This window comes from Prionailurus viverrinus, chromosome A2 (genome assembly GCF_022837055.1).
Source record: "Prionailurus viverrinus isolate Anna chromosome A2, UM_Priviv_1.0, whole genome shotgun sequence".
Classification (NCBI taxonomy): domain Eukaryota; kingdom Metazoa; phylum Chordata; class Mammalia; order Carnivora; family Felidae; genus Prionailurus; species Prionailurus viverrinus.
Genome location: NC_062562.1, coordinates 150,694,867 through 150,712,642, shown reverse-complemented (window position 1 = coordinate 150,712,642; position 17,776 = coordinate 150,694,867). Strand labels below are relative to the sequence as shown.

Below are 17,776 nucleotides of genomic sequence, written 5' to 3'. Positions count from 1 at the left end.
GTGTAGCCAGTACGATTCGTACAGATTAAGGATAGGACATTTGTCCAATTCTCAAAGAGCATGATGAGGCTTGGACAATAGACAACTGTATCCTTCTGGGCTCTTAAAAAAAAAAAATGAAACCCGACCCCCTTCCCAGCCTACTTTATTTATATTTTCGCTTAAGCATTCCCGTTTCCACGTGCCCCAGAGTTTGGTGAGATCTCTACCGCTGCGTGGGGCGTGGGCGAGCGAGCGGAGCGGAAGGAATCCGGTCACGCTAGGACCTAGCGGAAGAAGCTTCCTCGAGTAGCATCTGTGCTGACTGCGGCGCCTCCAACCTCGGCGCAGGCCGGCCAATCAGAAGCCGCCTTTGCGGAGCGGCGCGCCAATCGTACCCGCCCTTTCTGCAGACGCTACCGGCTATTTAAAGGTCTGCGCCAAGGCCCGCGTGGCGTGGTCGTTTGTTGGGGGTTTGCGGAGCGCAGCGGTCATGGCCAGCCACCTCGTGCTCTACAATGGCGCCAAGATGCCCATCGTAGGGCTGGGCACCTGGAAGGTAGGTGCCCTGGGGGGCGCGGCCTGGGGGCGGCCGGGACCTGCAGTGACCCTGAGCGGCCACTGCCGCGGACGCCTGGTCTCCGAGGAGCCATACTTCGGCTTGCGCGGCCCGGGCGGGACGGGGCGGGCCCCGCGGGGACAAGGGTACGGGGCGCTGGCCTGCGGTCCCGGGAGCTTGCGGGGGCGGGGGGGGGGGGGCGCTCCTGTGGACGCTTAGTGGGTGGGATTTCCCAGGCCGCACTTGGAATCCTCGCCCAGCTGGAAAATCACCGAGGGGGTCTTCTGTTGCCCTGCCGCTCTGCTCGGGCGGTGGGAGTCGGGGGGAGCCAGGGATATGGGGCCGAGCTTGGCGTTCCCGTCGGCACCCCACCTGTGCATCTGCGCCTTTGTCTCTCTACTAGTTTGTCCTTAATTGTTTCCGTTTTCGCTCTCCCAGGAATAAGCACTCAAAGTAAGCTCGGAGACTGCAGGTAATTAAATTAGCTGCCACGAGTTTGCCCAGGATCCGTCTATCTCCGTGTCCCCAAACACACGACGCTGATCCCCTGTAGCCGGGCTTGCTTCTTCTCGGGGGTGTGGTATGCGAGGTGGACCTTCGAAGAGAATCTGGGCAAGGGTGGTTACCGCCCAGAGAAAAAACTGTTAGCTGGCCTCAGTATTAAAATTGTCTCCGGAAACCTTCCCACCGCTGAAATCTTTCCACAACGTCCCTAAGAAATGGCTAGGAATAAAAAGGCTAGCCCGATTATCTGAAAATTAGGGGGCACAGAAGATTAGTATTATGGGCGCTGGAACAAAACCCAGTATTTTTAAGCCGCTTGTAAGTTAGCCTTGGGGTATTGTATATCACGTTTACAGCTGTGACCCAGGTTTTCCCAGGAACTTTGAATATGGGCCTGGACACTGCGTGTTTACACACTGACAAGAACACGGGGGAGAAAGGATTGAGTGCACCCTGAAATGGTTGGATATAGAACAGAGGGTGGTGTTTACCTCTCCCCTACGGCCTGCAGCTGCAAATTAGCAAATTATAAGGTAAATCAGAAAAGGGGCATAGAGTTGCTTCACACAGAAAGTGTTTCTTGGCGAAAGTAATCAGTGTATATGTAATTTGTGTTTCCTTCAAGAAGTCCAGTGGTGGCTCTTAGGGTGGAATTAAATCAGGACCATGACACCAGGTTCATTTTCATCTGTGGAAGGTTATTCTCTTGGAACGGAGGTGAAAAGACACTTTCTCGGCAACAATGAATTACAGCGTGTATAATGTTGCAAGCAGCGTGCACACGTATATGCACACATATACGTAGGACTAAAGATTTAGGACACGATGCTTTACGTTACAGGTGGGATGAATCCCAAGATTTTTATTCTATTTTGTGTTTTCAGAGGTTCTGTTCCCGACCTTGACCTGTCGTTTGAAAATTACTGCTCTGGGGTAAATAGGGACTAAAAGAGGTTAACAGAGGGTTTTAAATCATGGCACCGGAGCACTTAGTGCCCTGAAAGGCTGTGTGTTTCTTTAAAAATAACATTATGAAATCTACACTTAGGTCATTCGTCCTGGCAAACTAAGTTCTTGGAGGGCGAGGGTAGCATTTGCCTTGTTCACAAGCATTTCTAGCACTTCTCACAATGCCTGGTAAATCGTAGGTATCCAAAAGATACGTAAGTACATGTTGAATTAATACAAAGAAGTAGGAAAACTTTGGATGGTGGGGGAGGTAAGGAGACGAGGTCTGTACAGAATTGTGTTGAGCTGTAATGGAGGAAGTAACTGAAATAAATAGTGTTAGGTATGGGTTTGGAATGCATTTTTATTTATTTATTTTTTTTTTAAGTATAAAAGTTATATAGGTAGTGGATTATTCCCTTTTCCCCCATATGTGTGTACATATTTCTTCACAGATGCTGGACGAAAGGTAGGGTGACCTAAATATCGTTTGCTTATCTTTGTAGGAACTGGGGGGGGGGGTCACTCTTCAATTGGGCACAGCTCCTTGTCCTGGATCTTTCCTATGATAGCTGTGCCCCATCCAGACCCTTCGCAGGGCTCTGGTCGTCTCCAATCTGCTTTTGCATCAAAGGTTGTCAGGAGGTGAGGCTTTCAGACAGAGGGGAGAGCATCTCTGCCTCAGACCCTTCGTGGCTCAGCGAGCATTTCTCTCCGGCAAGCTTGCCTTCCCATAGGGTAGTAAGTAAACCCACCCACGTTGTATTGCCAGGAGTTCGTTCAAACATAGATTACTTCTGATGCTTGTCGATGTCCTGTTGCTGGTAAATGTTTTGACTTAACTGAAAAATTGTTGGTAGTTTGGTCATTATAATGCACCCACATACTCCAAAGCTAGGAGGGGAGGTAAAACTGTGTTTCTCAACCTCTTTTCCATTATCACCACCCCTGCCCTACCTAGGAACCTTTGAGACATTTTCCTGTAATTGCCCCCCATGTAAAATTTTAACATCACAGATAGACTGTACATCTGTTGGCGTCCTGTGGCCTTTCAGAGGACAGCAAGCCATCGTGTAAGCTAAGATGGGGTTTTTTTGCCCCTAGTGAACCAGTTTTTGCCACTTCGGGGATGATATCACCCCCTTTAAGAACACATGAGGTAGGGGCGCCTGGGTGGCTCAGTCGGTTGAGCGACCGCCTTCGGCTCAGGTCATTTTCTCCAGCGGTTTGTGAGTTCGAGCCCCGCGTCGGGCTCTGTGCCGACAGCTCAGAGCCTGGAGCCTGCTTCAGATTCTGAGTCTCCCTGTTTCTCTGCCCCTCCCCCACTCATGCTCTGTCTCTCCCTGTCTCAGAAATAAACATTAAAAAAAAATTAAAAAAAAAAAAACCAAACACATGAGGTAGAAGAAAATGGCCGAGAAGGACTTCCTGTCACGTTCCCAAAGTGGGGCAAGCGTGTACTGGCCCCAGGATCCCGCCGGGGTTGGGAGAGAGGGTAGCCGGCTGGCATTGCAGCTAAAACAGTAGCTTGGTTTTACTGTTCACCTACCTCATCTCCCTGTAGGCCTCAACCTGACAAGCTTCATGATCAGAGATCCTTAAATAAGTCTTCCCCCAGCAAGGCCAGTCCTGGTCTGTCCCCATCTCAGTCCAGTGGAGGTATCAGTGTCTTTGAATTCAGAGATTGAGTGGGAGGAAGTTAATTTCGGTTTTATTGGTTTGTGTTTGTTGCCCAGACCGATTACGAGCTTCGATGCAGAATGGTAGCCAGATTGACTGTTTTCGTGTGATAAGGCGACTGAAAAGTATGGTCAACTCTTTATCATTTGAAAGTGCAGTTTACACCGTGACACCGCTAAAACGAACGTGGACGTACTGAGCATGAGCCTGCACCAGGCATCGAAAAGCACATTTTCTGCTGACCGTGGGTTGGACGTGAAGTGTAGCATGTTGTAGTTAATTCTGTGGATTCTCCCCCGTGCTCGGTCTGCGGGAGTCTGACGCGCTGCAGGTTTTAAACCCTGTGTATCCAAAACTTGCAGGTCGCCAGTCTCCCACCTGTGCAGCTTGGGAGCATTTTGTGTCGTCAGAGCCTGAGCAGGCCCAGCTTGCTCAGATTGACCCGAAGTTGATGGAGACTGTATTGTCAATTGGTTAAACCCTTTTAGTCACCAAAATACCCGTGTTCGGTGTCAGAATACCTAACTTTTGTTATCACGATGCTGAACTGGATGCCAGAAATTTTGTTTGTGAATAGGAATTAGGAAAAATCAAGCCTGGGCCTGTTGCCCGATCCCCATTTCTTCGTATGCTGCTTCTGGTAGAGAAAGGGGTTGGTAATCTATAACCCACAAGCCTGTTTTTGTAAATAAAGTTTTATTAGAATGCCTCTCATTCCTCTCTGTATTATTTATGACTGCTTATGTGCTGGAGCAGCAGAGTAAGAGCAGTTGCAACAGACTGTTTGGCCCACAGAGCCTAAAATATTTTCTGTCTGGCGTCTTACAGAAAAAGTTGGCCAACTCCTGTTCCAGAAAATTCTAAGTGAATTAATTGGAACCTGAAATATGTTTTTTTAAGTTTATTTTGAGAGAGTGTGTGTACGTGCACACACAGGCTGGGGGGGCGGGGGCAGAGAGATAGGGACCCGAGCCGAAATTTAGAGTCAGATGCTTACCCAACTGAGCCACCCAGGCACCCCCGGAATTTGGAAGACATTTTGAAAAGTCACAAATGCCTGTGTAACTTGCATCTGGTTGAAATGACTTACTTACACGATGAACCCTTACACTTCCAATAGAACACTGTATTGTAAGACCACTAGTATGTAAACGAAACGAATAAAAAATGGTAAGTTTCTCTTAGATGCAGATGGAATTTCTCTAAGGAAAAGCTGGTTTAATCGGAAGAAGTTAAACAATGCTTTTGGGGGACAGCTTTTCTGTGATAGGGTATTTTTCCAGGCTTTTGCGGTTGATGGCCCTGTTTCTTTATTAAATCTAAGTTCACATCGAAAGTTACGGTTTCCTCTTCCTTATTCCAGGATTACCATTGGCACCCTGTTCTCCTACATCTCGCCCAAGTGTCCCCCCCCCCCCCCCCCCGACAAAGTAGTTTCCTTTGTTCCGGACCTGCTCCCTTTCATTGCAAAAGTAATACCTGCTAATTAGAGGAAACTTTTTAAAAGTACATCAGAAAATGAACAGTCTTCTCTTCCCAGAAATCCCCACGGTTCATACTGTAAGGGATTCAGTCTCTGAGATGCCTTCTGTTTTTACTATCCACATTCTTTTATAACTTTTCTGGTTGGAGCCTTGAGGGAATAAAGGGAGAGTAACTGTCTTACTGTCTTGTAGCAAGAGCTACAAGCAAAGGGAAGATGATTGGGTTTGACAAGTGTGTGTGTGTAAAGGTGGGGGGACTGATAGTGATGGTCTGAGCTGGTGTTAGCCCGCTGCAGGTGTTACAAAGGGAGGACATGGGGAGGCCTGTCTTGTGGAGATGATGGGGACCCGAGGGGTAGAGAATTCTCACTGCCGTCAGTTGGTGCCCACAGCCCAGACCGTTGTCAGGTTGCTGCCTGAGCTAGCGCTCTGGAGCTGGAAGGTCCGAGAGGTTGGGGCATGGACAGATTTGCCCAAGTCACAGGGCAGAATAGGGGCAGAATTGTGTTAAAACATAATTTAGTCTAGGATTTGTACAACTTGGTCATATGTCACTGGAGTGTTTCCTGTACTGGTTGTCTGCAGATTTGCTGTTCGGCGTATAGAAATATACTTTATGACTTATTTTCTTTTCCAAGTTTTCAGTTGGGGCCACTCCCTTCTGTTTGCATTTTTAAATGTGGACGTGACATGGAGAGATGGCGTCATCGTGTCTTAGCATTCCCAAGTTTATTGTGTGATTTTTCACTAGATCTTAAATTGGCTGATTCATTAGTGATAAGAGAAGTTCATTTAATCTCTTTCTGGGAAGGGTTATACTGAGATGGTTAATATTGAATGTGGTTTGTGGACTCTGGTGCATTTTCACTGCAGAGGATGACTTTTCCCAGCCCAGGAGACTTGTACTGTCACCGACCAGAGTCTCTGTGCCTCTTCGGGTCCACACCGGAGCACAGAGCTGCTGGCAGAGCATGGCTCTAAGGTCCTTCTTCCAGGCTTTGAGTCCTGATGTCCCCTTACTGACTGACTGCAGGATCATGAGCCAGTGGCGTGGCCTCTCTGTGCCTCACTTCCCTTATCTGTAGAGATAACAATGTGTGCCAGGGTTGTGATAAAGATTCAGCGTATTCATGTACTTAAAACTGGTAAAAAGTGGTTCATAGCGAATGGGAGCTGCCCTTTTCAGTTAGAGCCAGTTTGGCTAGATGCCCCACTGGTCAGGTTTCCTTCAGTGACGTGATCTGTCCTGGCCTCAGCCTGGTGGTAACCAGGATGCCTGTTCCAGGGTCAGCCCGGAGGACAGCCATCAGTGCCCCCACGGCAGAGCACGTGGCCCCATACAGCCTTCCCCATCGCTGCGAAGCTGTCCCCCAAAAGGGGAGGCTGGTCCACAGCTGCTCAGGAGGCTTGCAACAAATTGCCACACTCCTACAAATTTATCTTACAAAAGGCCGAACAGTTCTTCCCTCTGTTTTTGCTTACCCTTTGAAAGCAGCGTGGCCCTCTTCCCAGCACACGTGTCCCTAGCCAGTCAGCCCCCTTCCAGGGAAGGGTCAGGGAGTGGCAGCCTCTTTATGATCTGTTGGTCATTTCTGTCTTTGGCTTCTCTATGAAAACATAAGGTGAACTTTTTCTCAGTACTTTTGTACCAGTCGTTCAGCACCCTTGATTATCCTAGTCTGCATTCTTTTGGTTGCAGGGAATTGAATAACCAACTTCATCCGAAACAGGGAAAAAAAGTGTGTTTGAGGTGGGGATTCATGGACCTACAGGGTGCCCTCAGGTGCACCAAATTCGAGGCTGTGCATGATGTCACTAGGAGCAGTCTCTCTCTCCTGCCTGCTCTCTTCAAGCAGCGCCCGGCTCCCAGTCTTCCAGCGCAGTGACCCCAGCAGAATGACAGCTCGTCTTGGTAGTTCCAGAGACCGAGTCTCGCAGGCCTGGCTTGGGTCATGCCTGGTCACGGCCCTGGCTGTCATGGCAGATGCAGCGTGTGGCCTGTTCGGGGCTGGGCTTCTCTCTGCCCCGTGCCTTGAATCTCGAATGGTGGGGAAGGCTGCACTTGCAGCTTCTTTGGTCCTCCAGGGAAAGAGGATATTGTCAGGCCATCTGAAGATGCCTCCTGTCTTACACCTGAGTTTGGCAGCCCGCCCCCCGCTGCCTCCTTGGGGGTGAGCAAGCTGAGTGTGCCAACAGGCTCTGGCCATATATTTGTTCCCACTGGCCCATATTCTGACCCCCCTCCCCACCCCCCCTCCTGTTCACAGCAGCTGCTGTCAAAACAGCAAATGTCTGCAGCTGCTTGTGGCCCTGGGGAGTTTTCCTTTTCATTCTCTTCTCCCCCAGCTCTCTGGAGGAATGTACTGTATTCGTTCCACAGTCTGTTGCACATGTGTTTATTTTTCACCTCTCTGGTCTGAGTAGGATCAGTGAGGGGATGGAAAAAGTGTCCGCGCAGTCAGTCTGGGTGCTGGTGGAGCTCAAAGGCTCCAGAGGCCCCTCTTCCTCCTCGACAGCCAGCCCGTTTCCCGTCCTGGTGACGGAGACGGTCAGATGGCTCGGGCACGGACAGCCGTTCGGTGTCTTTGCAGCCCCGCCCACAAATTATGTGTGACCTCCACAGACCCCGTTTCCCCTCTTCTTCCCACTCCTTTCCATCAGCTGGTATCTCGGAGGGACCGTCCCCCACCTCTGCCTCTTACGGCAGATTCTTACGCGGTGACAGATGCAGCCCCCACCGTGGAATCTGCATCAGTGACGTTCTGGACTTTATGATAATCTCCCAGAACTGCTTAAAAGCAAGTGATTGTGAGAATGTCGCACCCAAAAGGAGAAAGGAAAGCATCGGCGTTTAGCGCCAGCTCGGAAACCGAAAGGGAATTGGGTAAATATTGACAGCAGTTATTAAAATCTTCTGAGCTGTTCGGAGGAAATGGTGTCCCTTATCGTCTTGGGAACCTGTTAGATTTCAGCTGGGGGGTTTTCATACAGTGGTTTGTCAGTCAACAGACGGAAAGACGCGAGCGAGACCGCTTTGGCACATCATTTTAACGTGGTCTGTGCTGCCGTTAAGTGGTTGTCAGCGTCGCCGAAAGTGAAGCCGTGTGGCATTTCACTTTGGTTCCCCACCCCCTCTCCACGAGCAGACGGCTTGGGAAGCTGCTTGGGACAAAGGCCACCTTTCAGTGCCCATCCTTAAGGGGCAGGAGCTTCCTCAGCGAGCAGGAGGTCCATACGGCCCTTCTTCCTGGGTTGTATGCAGACGCCGTGTTTTGCTTTGGTTTTTTATTTTGACTCCATGCCTTCCTTTCCTTTTCCCTCCAGTCCCCTCCGGGCAAAGTGACAGAGGCTGTGAAGATTGCGATTGACCTTGGGTACCGCCACATCGACTGCGCTCATGTGTACCAGAACGAGAATGAGGTGGGTTTGGCCATCCAGGAGAAACTCAAGGAGCAGGTGGTGAAGCGCGAGGACCTCTTCATCGTCAGCAAGGTACCACTCTGCAGGGGAGCCCCGGGGCGGGGGGGGGGGTGGGTGATGGCGTGGCGGGGAGGGATATTGGTCCAATGGCAGTGTCAGCTTGGGAGCCAAGGCCACACTCCAGGGCCACTTAATATGCTGTAGTTATTACTCAAGAGGCCGCTCTTCTGGGGCAGTGTGTTGACTGCAGGCCACAAGGGCTCCAAAGCTCACCTATCCATGGTCCATTGAAGGGTCGTTCAGCGTAGACCCATTGGGTGGAGTCCCTTGTTGGTGAAGCTTAGGTTGTGGGTTGGTGCTGCCTTCCCAGAGAGTTACCCTTGAGGACAGAACTTGGTTTCCATCTGGAGACCGGATCTCCACTGCTGGCCACTGTCTTTGACCCGGAGGCTGTTGGTGCCCAAAGGGACACAGGCTGGGCCGGTGAGACAGACTCCACAGAGACCAGCCTATTAGGAAGATGGCCTGGAGAGCTCCCATTTGGGGCCCGGGCCTTACGAACTGTCCGTTCTATACTCTGCCTTCGGTTGGGTCCCTCTGAGAGGTTTCCCTGACCTGCTTCTCCTCCCTTCCTTTGGGAAGTTAGGACCCACGGTGGGCGGTGGAAACCCCCTCACCACCCGTTGGAGCATCACAGTGAAAGGGGTGGGGTGGGCTCCTGGCCGGGAAGCAGCCTCCTGTGCGCGGCGTAAGACGTGCTCTCTCCCTGGCTTCAGCTGTGGTGCACGTACCATGAGAAGAGCATGGTCAAGGGGGCCTGCCAGAAGACGCTCAGCGACCTCAAGCTGGACTACCTGGACCTCTACCTTATCCACTGGCCGACGGGCTTCAAGGTAGGCGGCTCAGGGCTCCGGCCGGGCCCCTGTCGCTCACGTAGCCCGTGGTGCGTTAAGGCGCAGGTGGGGACCCACTCTGTGTGTCGCCGGCCCGGGCTCCGCACCTCGAGCAGCGGCCAGTGCTGCCACCTGGGAGCTTGTTGGGGATCAGCCTCGGGCCCCCCCCCCCCCCCGGGCCTGCTGCGCGGGAACCACGGGCAGCTCGTTTGCACGTTACAAAATTTGAGGAGCCCTGTGCTTTGTCACTTGCTGGCGGTACGGTCTAAAACGGTGACCTCCAGCATGGCTCCAGTGGTGTTCTGCACGTGGCCCAAAGACCTCATTGGCTGCCCCCTCTGCCTGTGTGTGTGTGTGTGTGTGTGTGTGTGTGTGTGTGTGTGTCTAGTCCTGCGCGCTGCACACAGGCCCCGTGCTGTGGAAGCCTGATAGATACTTCTTGGCAGCCCGAGTCTCCGCCCAAAATAAATTCGAGTTATTACACCCTCTGCCTTCACTGTAGCCACAGGGTCGGGTTTCCGCTTTGTCAGCCAGACTGAAGGTGCGTGATGGGTTTGACCCTGTGGCCCTGTTTGAATTGCGCCATGTGTACCGGGCCTGACTTCCCACCCTTTGTTTTTCGTGATAAGCCGCTGAGACTCAGCAGGGTGACACGGGCCCCATGCCCCCGACCCCGAGTCCTTCCCCCGTCCCCAGCCCGGCCCCTGGCAGGGCTCACCTCACCGTCCAGGAACCGTTTCCATCTAACAGCTGCCACCCATTTGAAAGAACAAGTGTCGGGGGGCCTCGGGAGTTGTCCGCCTGTCTCTCTTTCACACTGGCTCGTGGATTTGCCCTCGATCGTCTTCTAAAAACAGCTATGGTAGTTAAGAGTGAGGTTTTTTTAGAACTTTGCTTCCAAAGATGCAGGACTGTGAAGAGCCGTCCCTGATTGATTGTTATCATATCAACAGCCCGAGAAGGAGTATTTCCCACTGGATGGGGAAGGCAAAGTGATCCCCAGTGACACCAATTTTGTGGACACGTGGGAGGTGAGGCGGCCCCTGATTTGGTTTTCTTCCTCCTGGCTGGTTTCCCCTTCTCCTTGTGAGTGGTCTGCTCTGCCTTGTCTTCCACTGCATTTTGTCACCCTGTCACCGTTGTTACTCTTCCAGTCTTACTGCAGCCAGCCTGGTTTTGTCTTGGCATCTCTTGGCTTCTCAGAGGTCTGACTCACTGGCACCTGTTAGTAAGGGCAGGACCTGTTAACCTGACTGGTGCCAAGGGTGCTTTTCTCGTCCTTGTCCTCTTGGGCACGTGTCAGCAGCAAGCAGAGACCCTGTTTTGTCGTTAGGCCATGGAAGAGCTGGTGGATGCCGGGCTGGTGAAAGCTATTGGAGTCTCCAACTTCAACCATCTCCAAGTCGAGAAGATCTTAAACAAGCCCGGCTTGAAATACAAGCCGGCCGTTAACCAGGTAAACCTCCAGCAGGGAAGGCTGTGCATGGGAGACTGTTGGGTTACTATCCGAACCCGTGTCACCCAGGCAGGAGGTGGGTCCTGATTTGCGATTGAGAATGACGATGAGGCATCTGGGAGTCGAACTTGCAGGAGAGACAGAGTTTGAGCCCGGCTTGTGATGACTCAGGGTCTCCCAGATTGTCAGTGTGCAGACACTGAGATCCTTAGACACGTCACAATTGATAAGTGGCCAAAGCCAGAACGAACCCTTAGGGCCCATGAGCAGGGTACATCAGTAACAAGATTATTGTTCTTCGGGTTGAGGACACTAGCTGGGAGATGTAAACAGTTGTCACAACTTATCTGGGAGATAAGACATCGGTCATACATAATTTTCTGTCTGGGGAAGAGGCATACTTTCTGTCCCCGCACCTGTGCCCACGCGTCACCATCAGCCCCCTGTTTGCATTTGCAGATCGAATGCCACCCGTACCTCACTCAGGAGAAGCTAATCCAGTACTGCCAGTCCAAAGGCATTGTGGTGACTGCCTACAGTCCCCTCGGCTCTCCCGACAGGCCCTGGTGAGGTTTCCACCAGATCGTGTTCTCTTGTCCTCTGGTGAAGGTTAGAAGTGGTGAAAAAGAAAAAGTCAGCATCAGGGAACATGCTTCTGGCATTGATTTGCAGACCTGCCCAGGAGCATCTTGTTGGGGTTCCAGTAGCTTCTAGTAGCAAGGTGGCTGCTCTTTTTCCAGAGGGTTGGGAGTTTGTACCCGCGATTCAAATCAGGAGGAGACTGACGGACTGCCTTCTAAGGTCGATGGGAGATAGGGTTGCCGGCTACCTTAAGCAGTGGCGATAATGGTTGCTCACACGGGCCATCTTGTCTCCAGGGCCAAGCCCGAGGACCCTTCCCTGTTAGAGGATCCCAGGATCAAAGCGATCGCAGCCAAGCACAATAAAACCACAGCCCAGGTACTGTCATCTCCAGGCGCCCGTGGCCGTTTCCAGAACCCCCCGCATATGTAGTGGTCCCCTTTAACCGGGCAGGGGGGAGGCGACCAAGCCCAGCCGAGCCCTCCCTGGAAGTGCAGCTTGGGGTCCTGGAGTGGGTGGTGGAAAGGGCACCAACTGGAAGTTAGAAGACAGCTGTGTGATGGGGACAGTGACCTCTCCAGGCCACCCCGAGGGTCCGCATTTGCTGATGTAGGTGGGAAGCTCGTCTCTGTGCTCAGGGAAGAGCACTTGTGACCAGCTGCCCGGGAGATGTTCTCTGTCTCCCGTGTGGCGCCACGGCTTCCTCCTTGTGACCAGTACACGGGAGACACGGAAGCGCGTGGCGTGGCTGGGGGTGACCCTGACCCCTCTGGGCCTCTCTTTTCTCACGTGTGGAGTTCTGGAATTCCCTCGTGGGGAATGGATGTGCAAGACTAAGTGACATAACCGTGTGGGTGATTGGTGTACACATCTCGCTTGGCGCATCTGTCCCCAGGTTCTGATCCGGTTCCCCATACAGAGGAATCTGGTCGTGATCCCCAAGTCTGTGACACCCGAACGCATTGCCGAGAACTTCCAGGTAAGATCCTGGCTGGTCGGCCAGGTTTTGTTCAGTGGAGAAGGGGACAGGGTCTCTCTTCCCGTGCCTCGACTGTCACGTGTGAGACCCCCACCCACCCTCCTGTCACCTCTCAGTCAGGAAGCCAGCCTCGGCTGCAGTGAGCAGACCGTGCACTCAGGACTGTGGCTTCTCTTGGGTGGAGGCGCCATGCCGGGGTGGGCCTCGTGCCTCAGTGATGCCCTCTGTACATGCACCCACCTTTGCTGAGGCTCCTCGGTGACTCCGCATTTGTCCTGAGAAATGTGGCCCTTGAGCGACACCGCCTGGGCTTGAATTGGGGCTCCGGTACCTTGCCTCCGTTTCCTCGTCTGTAAAGTGATACCTCTTTTGAGAATTGTCACGAAGATTAAATAAGATGCATCAGAGGGCTTCTCGTGGTGCGTGGTACCTGAGTGAGCGCTCCGGGAGCGCTGGTGAGTCTGGACTGCGGACACCCTGTAGGCCGTGAGCCCACCCACCACCCGTGCCAGGACCCCTTCCGGCAACAGGCAGAGCACAGGGCTCAGGGCACAGGGAGGTGTTCATGTGGGCCCTCAGAGCCCCTGCCAGGGCAGGTTAGATTGCCGCTTGCACCCAGGGGCAGGGGTCCCTGCGGGGGGGGAAGAGCCGCTCCGGGGGGGGGGGCCTGATACCCGTGAGCCTCTGCTCCCCCTGAGCAAAGCCGCTCTGCCAGGACCGCTCTGACCCCTCTGGTTCCCAGCAGCCGTTGCCACAGCAGGCTGCTCATTTTGTGTGCTGTGCGGCCGTGGGTTGTGAGGGCATGTGCCACCCTCCGGTCCCCTGGGAGACCCAGAGAGGCCTCGGGGGCGGGGGTGGGGGTGGGGGGCCCTTACTGCGCAGTAGGGGAGACAGTCGTCTTGTTAGGGCCACACGTTTTACCTGTTCGAGCTCAAGTGGTACAACCGTGACAGCTGTGAGAAACCTATCCTGCCAGAGATGGGTCCTTGGTTTCCTGTTTCGTTTGTTTTAAAGGTGGTAGGAAAAACATTTTTAAATGATTAATCTTGTAGTGCTAACACAGTTATTTTATTCTTGCCTTTTGCTCTGTAGTCTTTGCACATTTGCCCACAGTTGTGATCTCAGAGTGTGCGGCAGGCTTCTTTCCTGCACGTTCTGCAGTCATCTGACCCAGGGGCCTCCCTCGTGTCCCCGTGTGCAGCCGTCCCCTCACCCCCCACCCCCACCACCCCAGTTTCTTCTGGTGCTGCCTCGGGCCTGCCTGCCGGCACCGTGAGGGCCGAGGTCTTCCCAGGCAGGCTGTGCTCTTCAGGCGAGTGGTTCCCTCCTGACGACCTTTCTTGTCCTCTTTGGACGTTACTTGGCGGCCTCGGCCCATCTCAGATGCCATCTTCTTTGACCACATCCTTCGGCTCCCCGGCTGGAATTCATTCCTAGTTCCTCTGGATCCCCCGAGTGCTGTATGTAGCATCTCACGCAGAGTGTGCGATTGATGATTCCTTGTGTTGGAGCTGTGGGATTACCTCTTCCCTTCGATTCACTGGAAACTGAGGCGGAGATACTTGTGACCCTTCATTTCCTTCCCCACTGGTGCTTGTCACAGAAGTGCTCAGCAGTGCCTTTGACATTAACTAAATGGACTGAAAAGCACCCTTTTGCTTAGAGGTTCCTGTTTTCCCGGTTGTGTGTGGCATCCAGACAGACCACGTGCGTTCTCCGTAGTCCTGTGGTCAAGTCTCTCCGAGATCTGTCTTCCTGTCTGCCCTTCCCCACTCAGGGCAGCATCCCGCCAGCGGCCCCGCACAGGGCTGTTCGGATACTTGGGTACTCTGTGTTTGACCTTCATTTGCAGAATTTACTGGACTCTTTTTTTTTTTTTATTATTATTTCTTTTTAGGTCTTTGACTTTGAACTGAGCAGCGTGGATATGACCACCTTACTCAGCTACAACCGGAACTGGAGAGTCTGTGCCTTAGTGAGGTGAGTGGGTCCCGGGAGGGGATCTGATGCTACAGAACGAGAGAAGCTCCTGCAGGCCGTGCTGCCCAGGGCCTGTTAGCACAACCGTTCCGACCTGTGTACGTTGCCTTGCCTTCTCATCCACGTGCAGCAGCAAGCATTTCGTCCCGTGGGAGCCGCGGTGCACATAGCCACGGGGAAAATGCCCGGAGATCTGTTCTAGATATGTTCTCCCCTCCGCCGCAGGCAGCCACCACATATTTTAGCGTTAATTTTCAACTCTCAGTGGCTCATCTGAAGCCAGGTGATCCCATGTGGCTCCTGTCCACCCCCCTTCCTGGCAGACTTTGCGTGTGACCCTGTCTGACACCGACTTAATAAAAGGGGTTCCGTAGGAAGACCGTGGTGCTTGGGGCCCTGACACCGATGAGCCACATGACTGAGAAAACCACTCGACGCCCTGACTGGCAGGCACCCAGGGCCCCTCCGGCTACCCATTTGCTGGGTCCTTGTATTTCTGGCAATTGGTAGTTTGGAAGCTGAGGGAGGTGACTTTCCCTACAGTACAATGACTAAAGTTTGAAATTCATTCTCTGCTTTCCAGAAAAAAGCTTCCGTTTTACAGCGGGGACTCAGAGCTTCCTCTCTCATGGTTTTTGTTGCCTGTTTCCCCTCCGTCTCCTCATGGTTACATTCTCTTCTGAGTGAGATCTGGACTCTCCCTGGGGTGGGGTGGGGTGCCAGCCTTCTCTCTCCAGCCTCTGCTGCCTCTGCAGTTCGGTTTGCACCGCAGGTGTGGCAGCCGCCCCCCCCCCCCCCGCCCCCCCCCCCGCCCCTGCAGGTGTCCACCGGGTCTGGGGTCTGCGTCTGGGCCGAGATCTCCGCTGTGCTTTATGCAGGATGGTGCCTGGTGAGCGTGTGGCTGTCACACCTGTGGCCTCGCATTCCAAATAGGCCACCAACAGTTTTATCACTGGCAGCCCCACACCAGGCCCTTTCCGACGGCCCTGTTTGTGTTAATGGCACTTAACCTTTAAGCATTAGAATCCTTTTTTGGGTCGGGTAGGTGAGGGAGAGAGAAATGATTCATTGACTGGGTGACCTCTGTGCTCCTCGGAGGGACTCTGTGTCAGTTCCCTTGGCCCTTCCCACAGCCCACGACGGGTATTGAAGCTCTCGGGGCTGACAGACCACAGTGGTTTTCCAACTGGTCCCGTTACGCTCCCTCCACTCTCCGGTGCCGTCGCAGAGAGAGCTGTCAGATTATTCCGGGGGCTACTGATGTTTAATGGGGATGGGTTGGGGCCGGAGTGGGGAGGGAGAGGCCGGTTCCAACATTCCTGGGTCACCTAGGAAGCTTTCTCACTCGACATACACATCCAGTGCCTTTCTGGAAATTCATGCTGTCCTGAGCTTCTATGGCTAATGGCAGGGTTAATGTTACTCGGGTTTGATGGGATGCCAAAAAAAATGGAACGTGGAGGAGTTTTGAATGAGCAAGAGTTGTGTGCCCCAAGCTGGGTTCACCCTGGGCCTTTCACACTGTGCCCAGCCTGTGTCTCCAGCGGTGGTGCCATTACGCTCCCAGCACAGGCCGTCGGCCCAACCAGGTGGGATAGTGAATCTGTTCAAACATGCCTGCAGCTCTGTGCTCCCAGGTGGATGCCTGGCCTGTTTCCTGCCCTGTGCTTCCCTGTGTCAAATCCTCCACTACTTTCCTCGGCTCCCTTCGGCTCCCACTGCTGGCGGGCAGCTTCTGGAGATGCCCGCGCCGTCTCGCTCTGTCACACATACGGACCCCCGGGTCCTCTCCTCACCCTCCTGCCGTTCCAGACAACGGGATGCTGTCTGGTCCCGCCAGTTAGACTGAGTTCCCGGGATGCAGGAATCGTGTCTTGCTGCCCCGCAGGCCTCAGGCACGGTGCCGGCTGCACAGGGAGCAGGGTGTCCATCGTGCCTGTGGCAGAGGAGTCGAGGGGGCCTTCCGCCCGGGTCCAGACCCGTGATCTGCGGTCTCGGAACTGGCGGTTGTCTCTGAGGCCTCTGCTTTCACCCCAAGGAGACACTCACCGTTTCTTTTTGTGATTTGCTACGCTCAGAGTCTCTCCCTTGAAAAGCTAACATGTTCCTCTTTGTCTCCTGACAGCTGTGCCTCCCACAAGGACTATCCCTTCACCGATGAGTTTTGAAGCCGTCGGTGCCTGTCCTCCCCCAGGTGGCCTGCTGCTTTGTTCCCCGTGTCACTTCTCCTGGATGTAGCGTAGTGTGGCCTGTGCCCATCAGTGGTGGGTCCACGACCTGGGGACGGGCCAGTGAGGGCTTGGCCCACGTGGTGTTGGGTCCAGAGAGTAGTATCCATAGATACTATCCATAGAAGTCTCTTCCAGGTCTCTTTGCCCTTCTTCTCCAGCTGGGGAAAAGTAGGACCTTAGTACCCTTTTCTGGCTAAGTTGAATCTACAGAGTTGAAATAGTGCTACTAACAACCGGATGTTGGCTGCCGGGAAGCGTAACCCTTTCAGCCGGACTTCTTGCCTCAAATAAAAAGTACTTTTGTGAACTTGATGCTGTTTGTTTTATTTTGATTTATCGAAACGATACACCGTCTTGTGTCTCACTCGGCCTTCGTCCCATCTATACCCATAAAGCAGGCCATTCAACTGGGCAACAGGAATGAGCCCCTGATGTCTTACCCTCTAGTTGGGGGCCCCTGGCCCCAGTACTTCACCCAATTAGCTTTAGGGTTGGTTGGTCTCCTCTGTGTGCACATTGGAGTCCCCTGGGAAGCCCTTAATGCTAGTGATGTCTGGACCTCACCCCCGGAGACCCGTCTGAGTGGCCCAGGGTGGAGCCAGGCCACAAAAAGTGTGCAGGCTCCCCAGGTGTTCCCACTGTGCAGCCAAGGCTGAGAGCCGCCGCTGTAGGGCTGAGCGGGGTGGTAAACCCATGTGTGATTTCACAGGTTACTTTGTTCCTGTTGCCCGTGAAGACCGAAGTCCTGTTTACAAGGAGCCCTGCTCACAAAGAACTGCTTTCATGAAGCTCACCGTCTAGACCAGAGGGAACACAGCATCAGTAAATGACGTCTGTATTAGCTCCAACTGCCATAACAGCATACTGTAGGCTGAGTGGTGTAAACAGAAATGTATTTCTCACCCATTCTGGAGGCTGGAAGTCTGAGGGCGGGGGCCGGCGGGGTCTGGTGAGAACCTTCCCCGGGTGGTGGGTCGCCACTTCTCCCTGTGTCTTCACCTGCCAGAGAAAGAAGAATGTTCTCAATAGGATCCCACAAGTACAGGTCCGTTTTTGTTTAACTTTTACAAATGCTGTTGCT

At 53.3% G+C, this 17,776-nt stretch overlaps 1 protein-coding gene across 1 annotated transcript; it reads left to right on the top strand.

Moving 5' to 3' along the window:
• The first annotated feature begins 380 nt into the window (after positions 1-380).
• On the top strand, positions 381-17,007 carry AKR1B1 (aldo-keto reductase family 1 member B). Its single transcript, XM_047842596.1, has 10 exons — positions 381-538; positions 8,479-8,646; positions 9,351-9,467; positions 10,421-10,498; positions 10,801-10,923; positions 11,383-11,489; positions 11,802-11,883; positions 12,401-12,484; positions 14,382-14,464; positions 16,590-17,007. The coding sequence occupies exons 1-10, from the start codon at positions 473-475 to the stop codon at positions 16,630-16,632; spliced, it is 951 nt and encodes a 316-aa protein (XP_047698552.1). The 5' UTR covers positions 381-472; the 3' UTR covers positions 16,633-17,007.
• Positions 17,008-17,776: the final 769 nt, after the last annotated feature.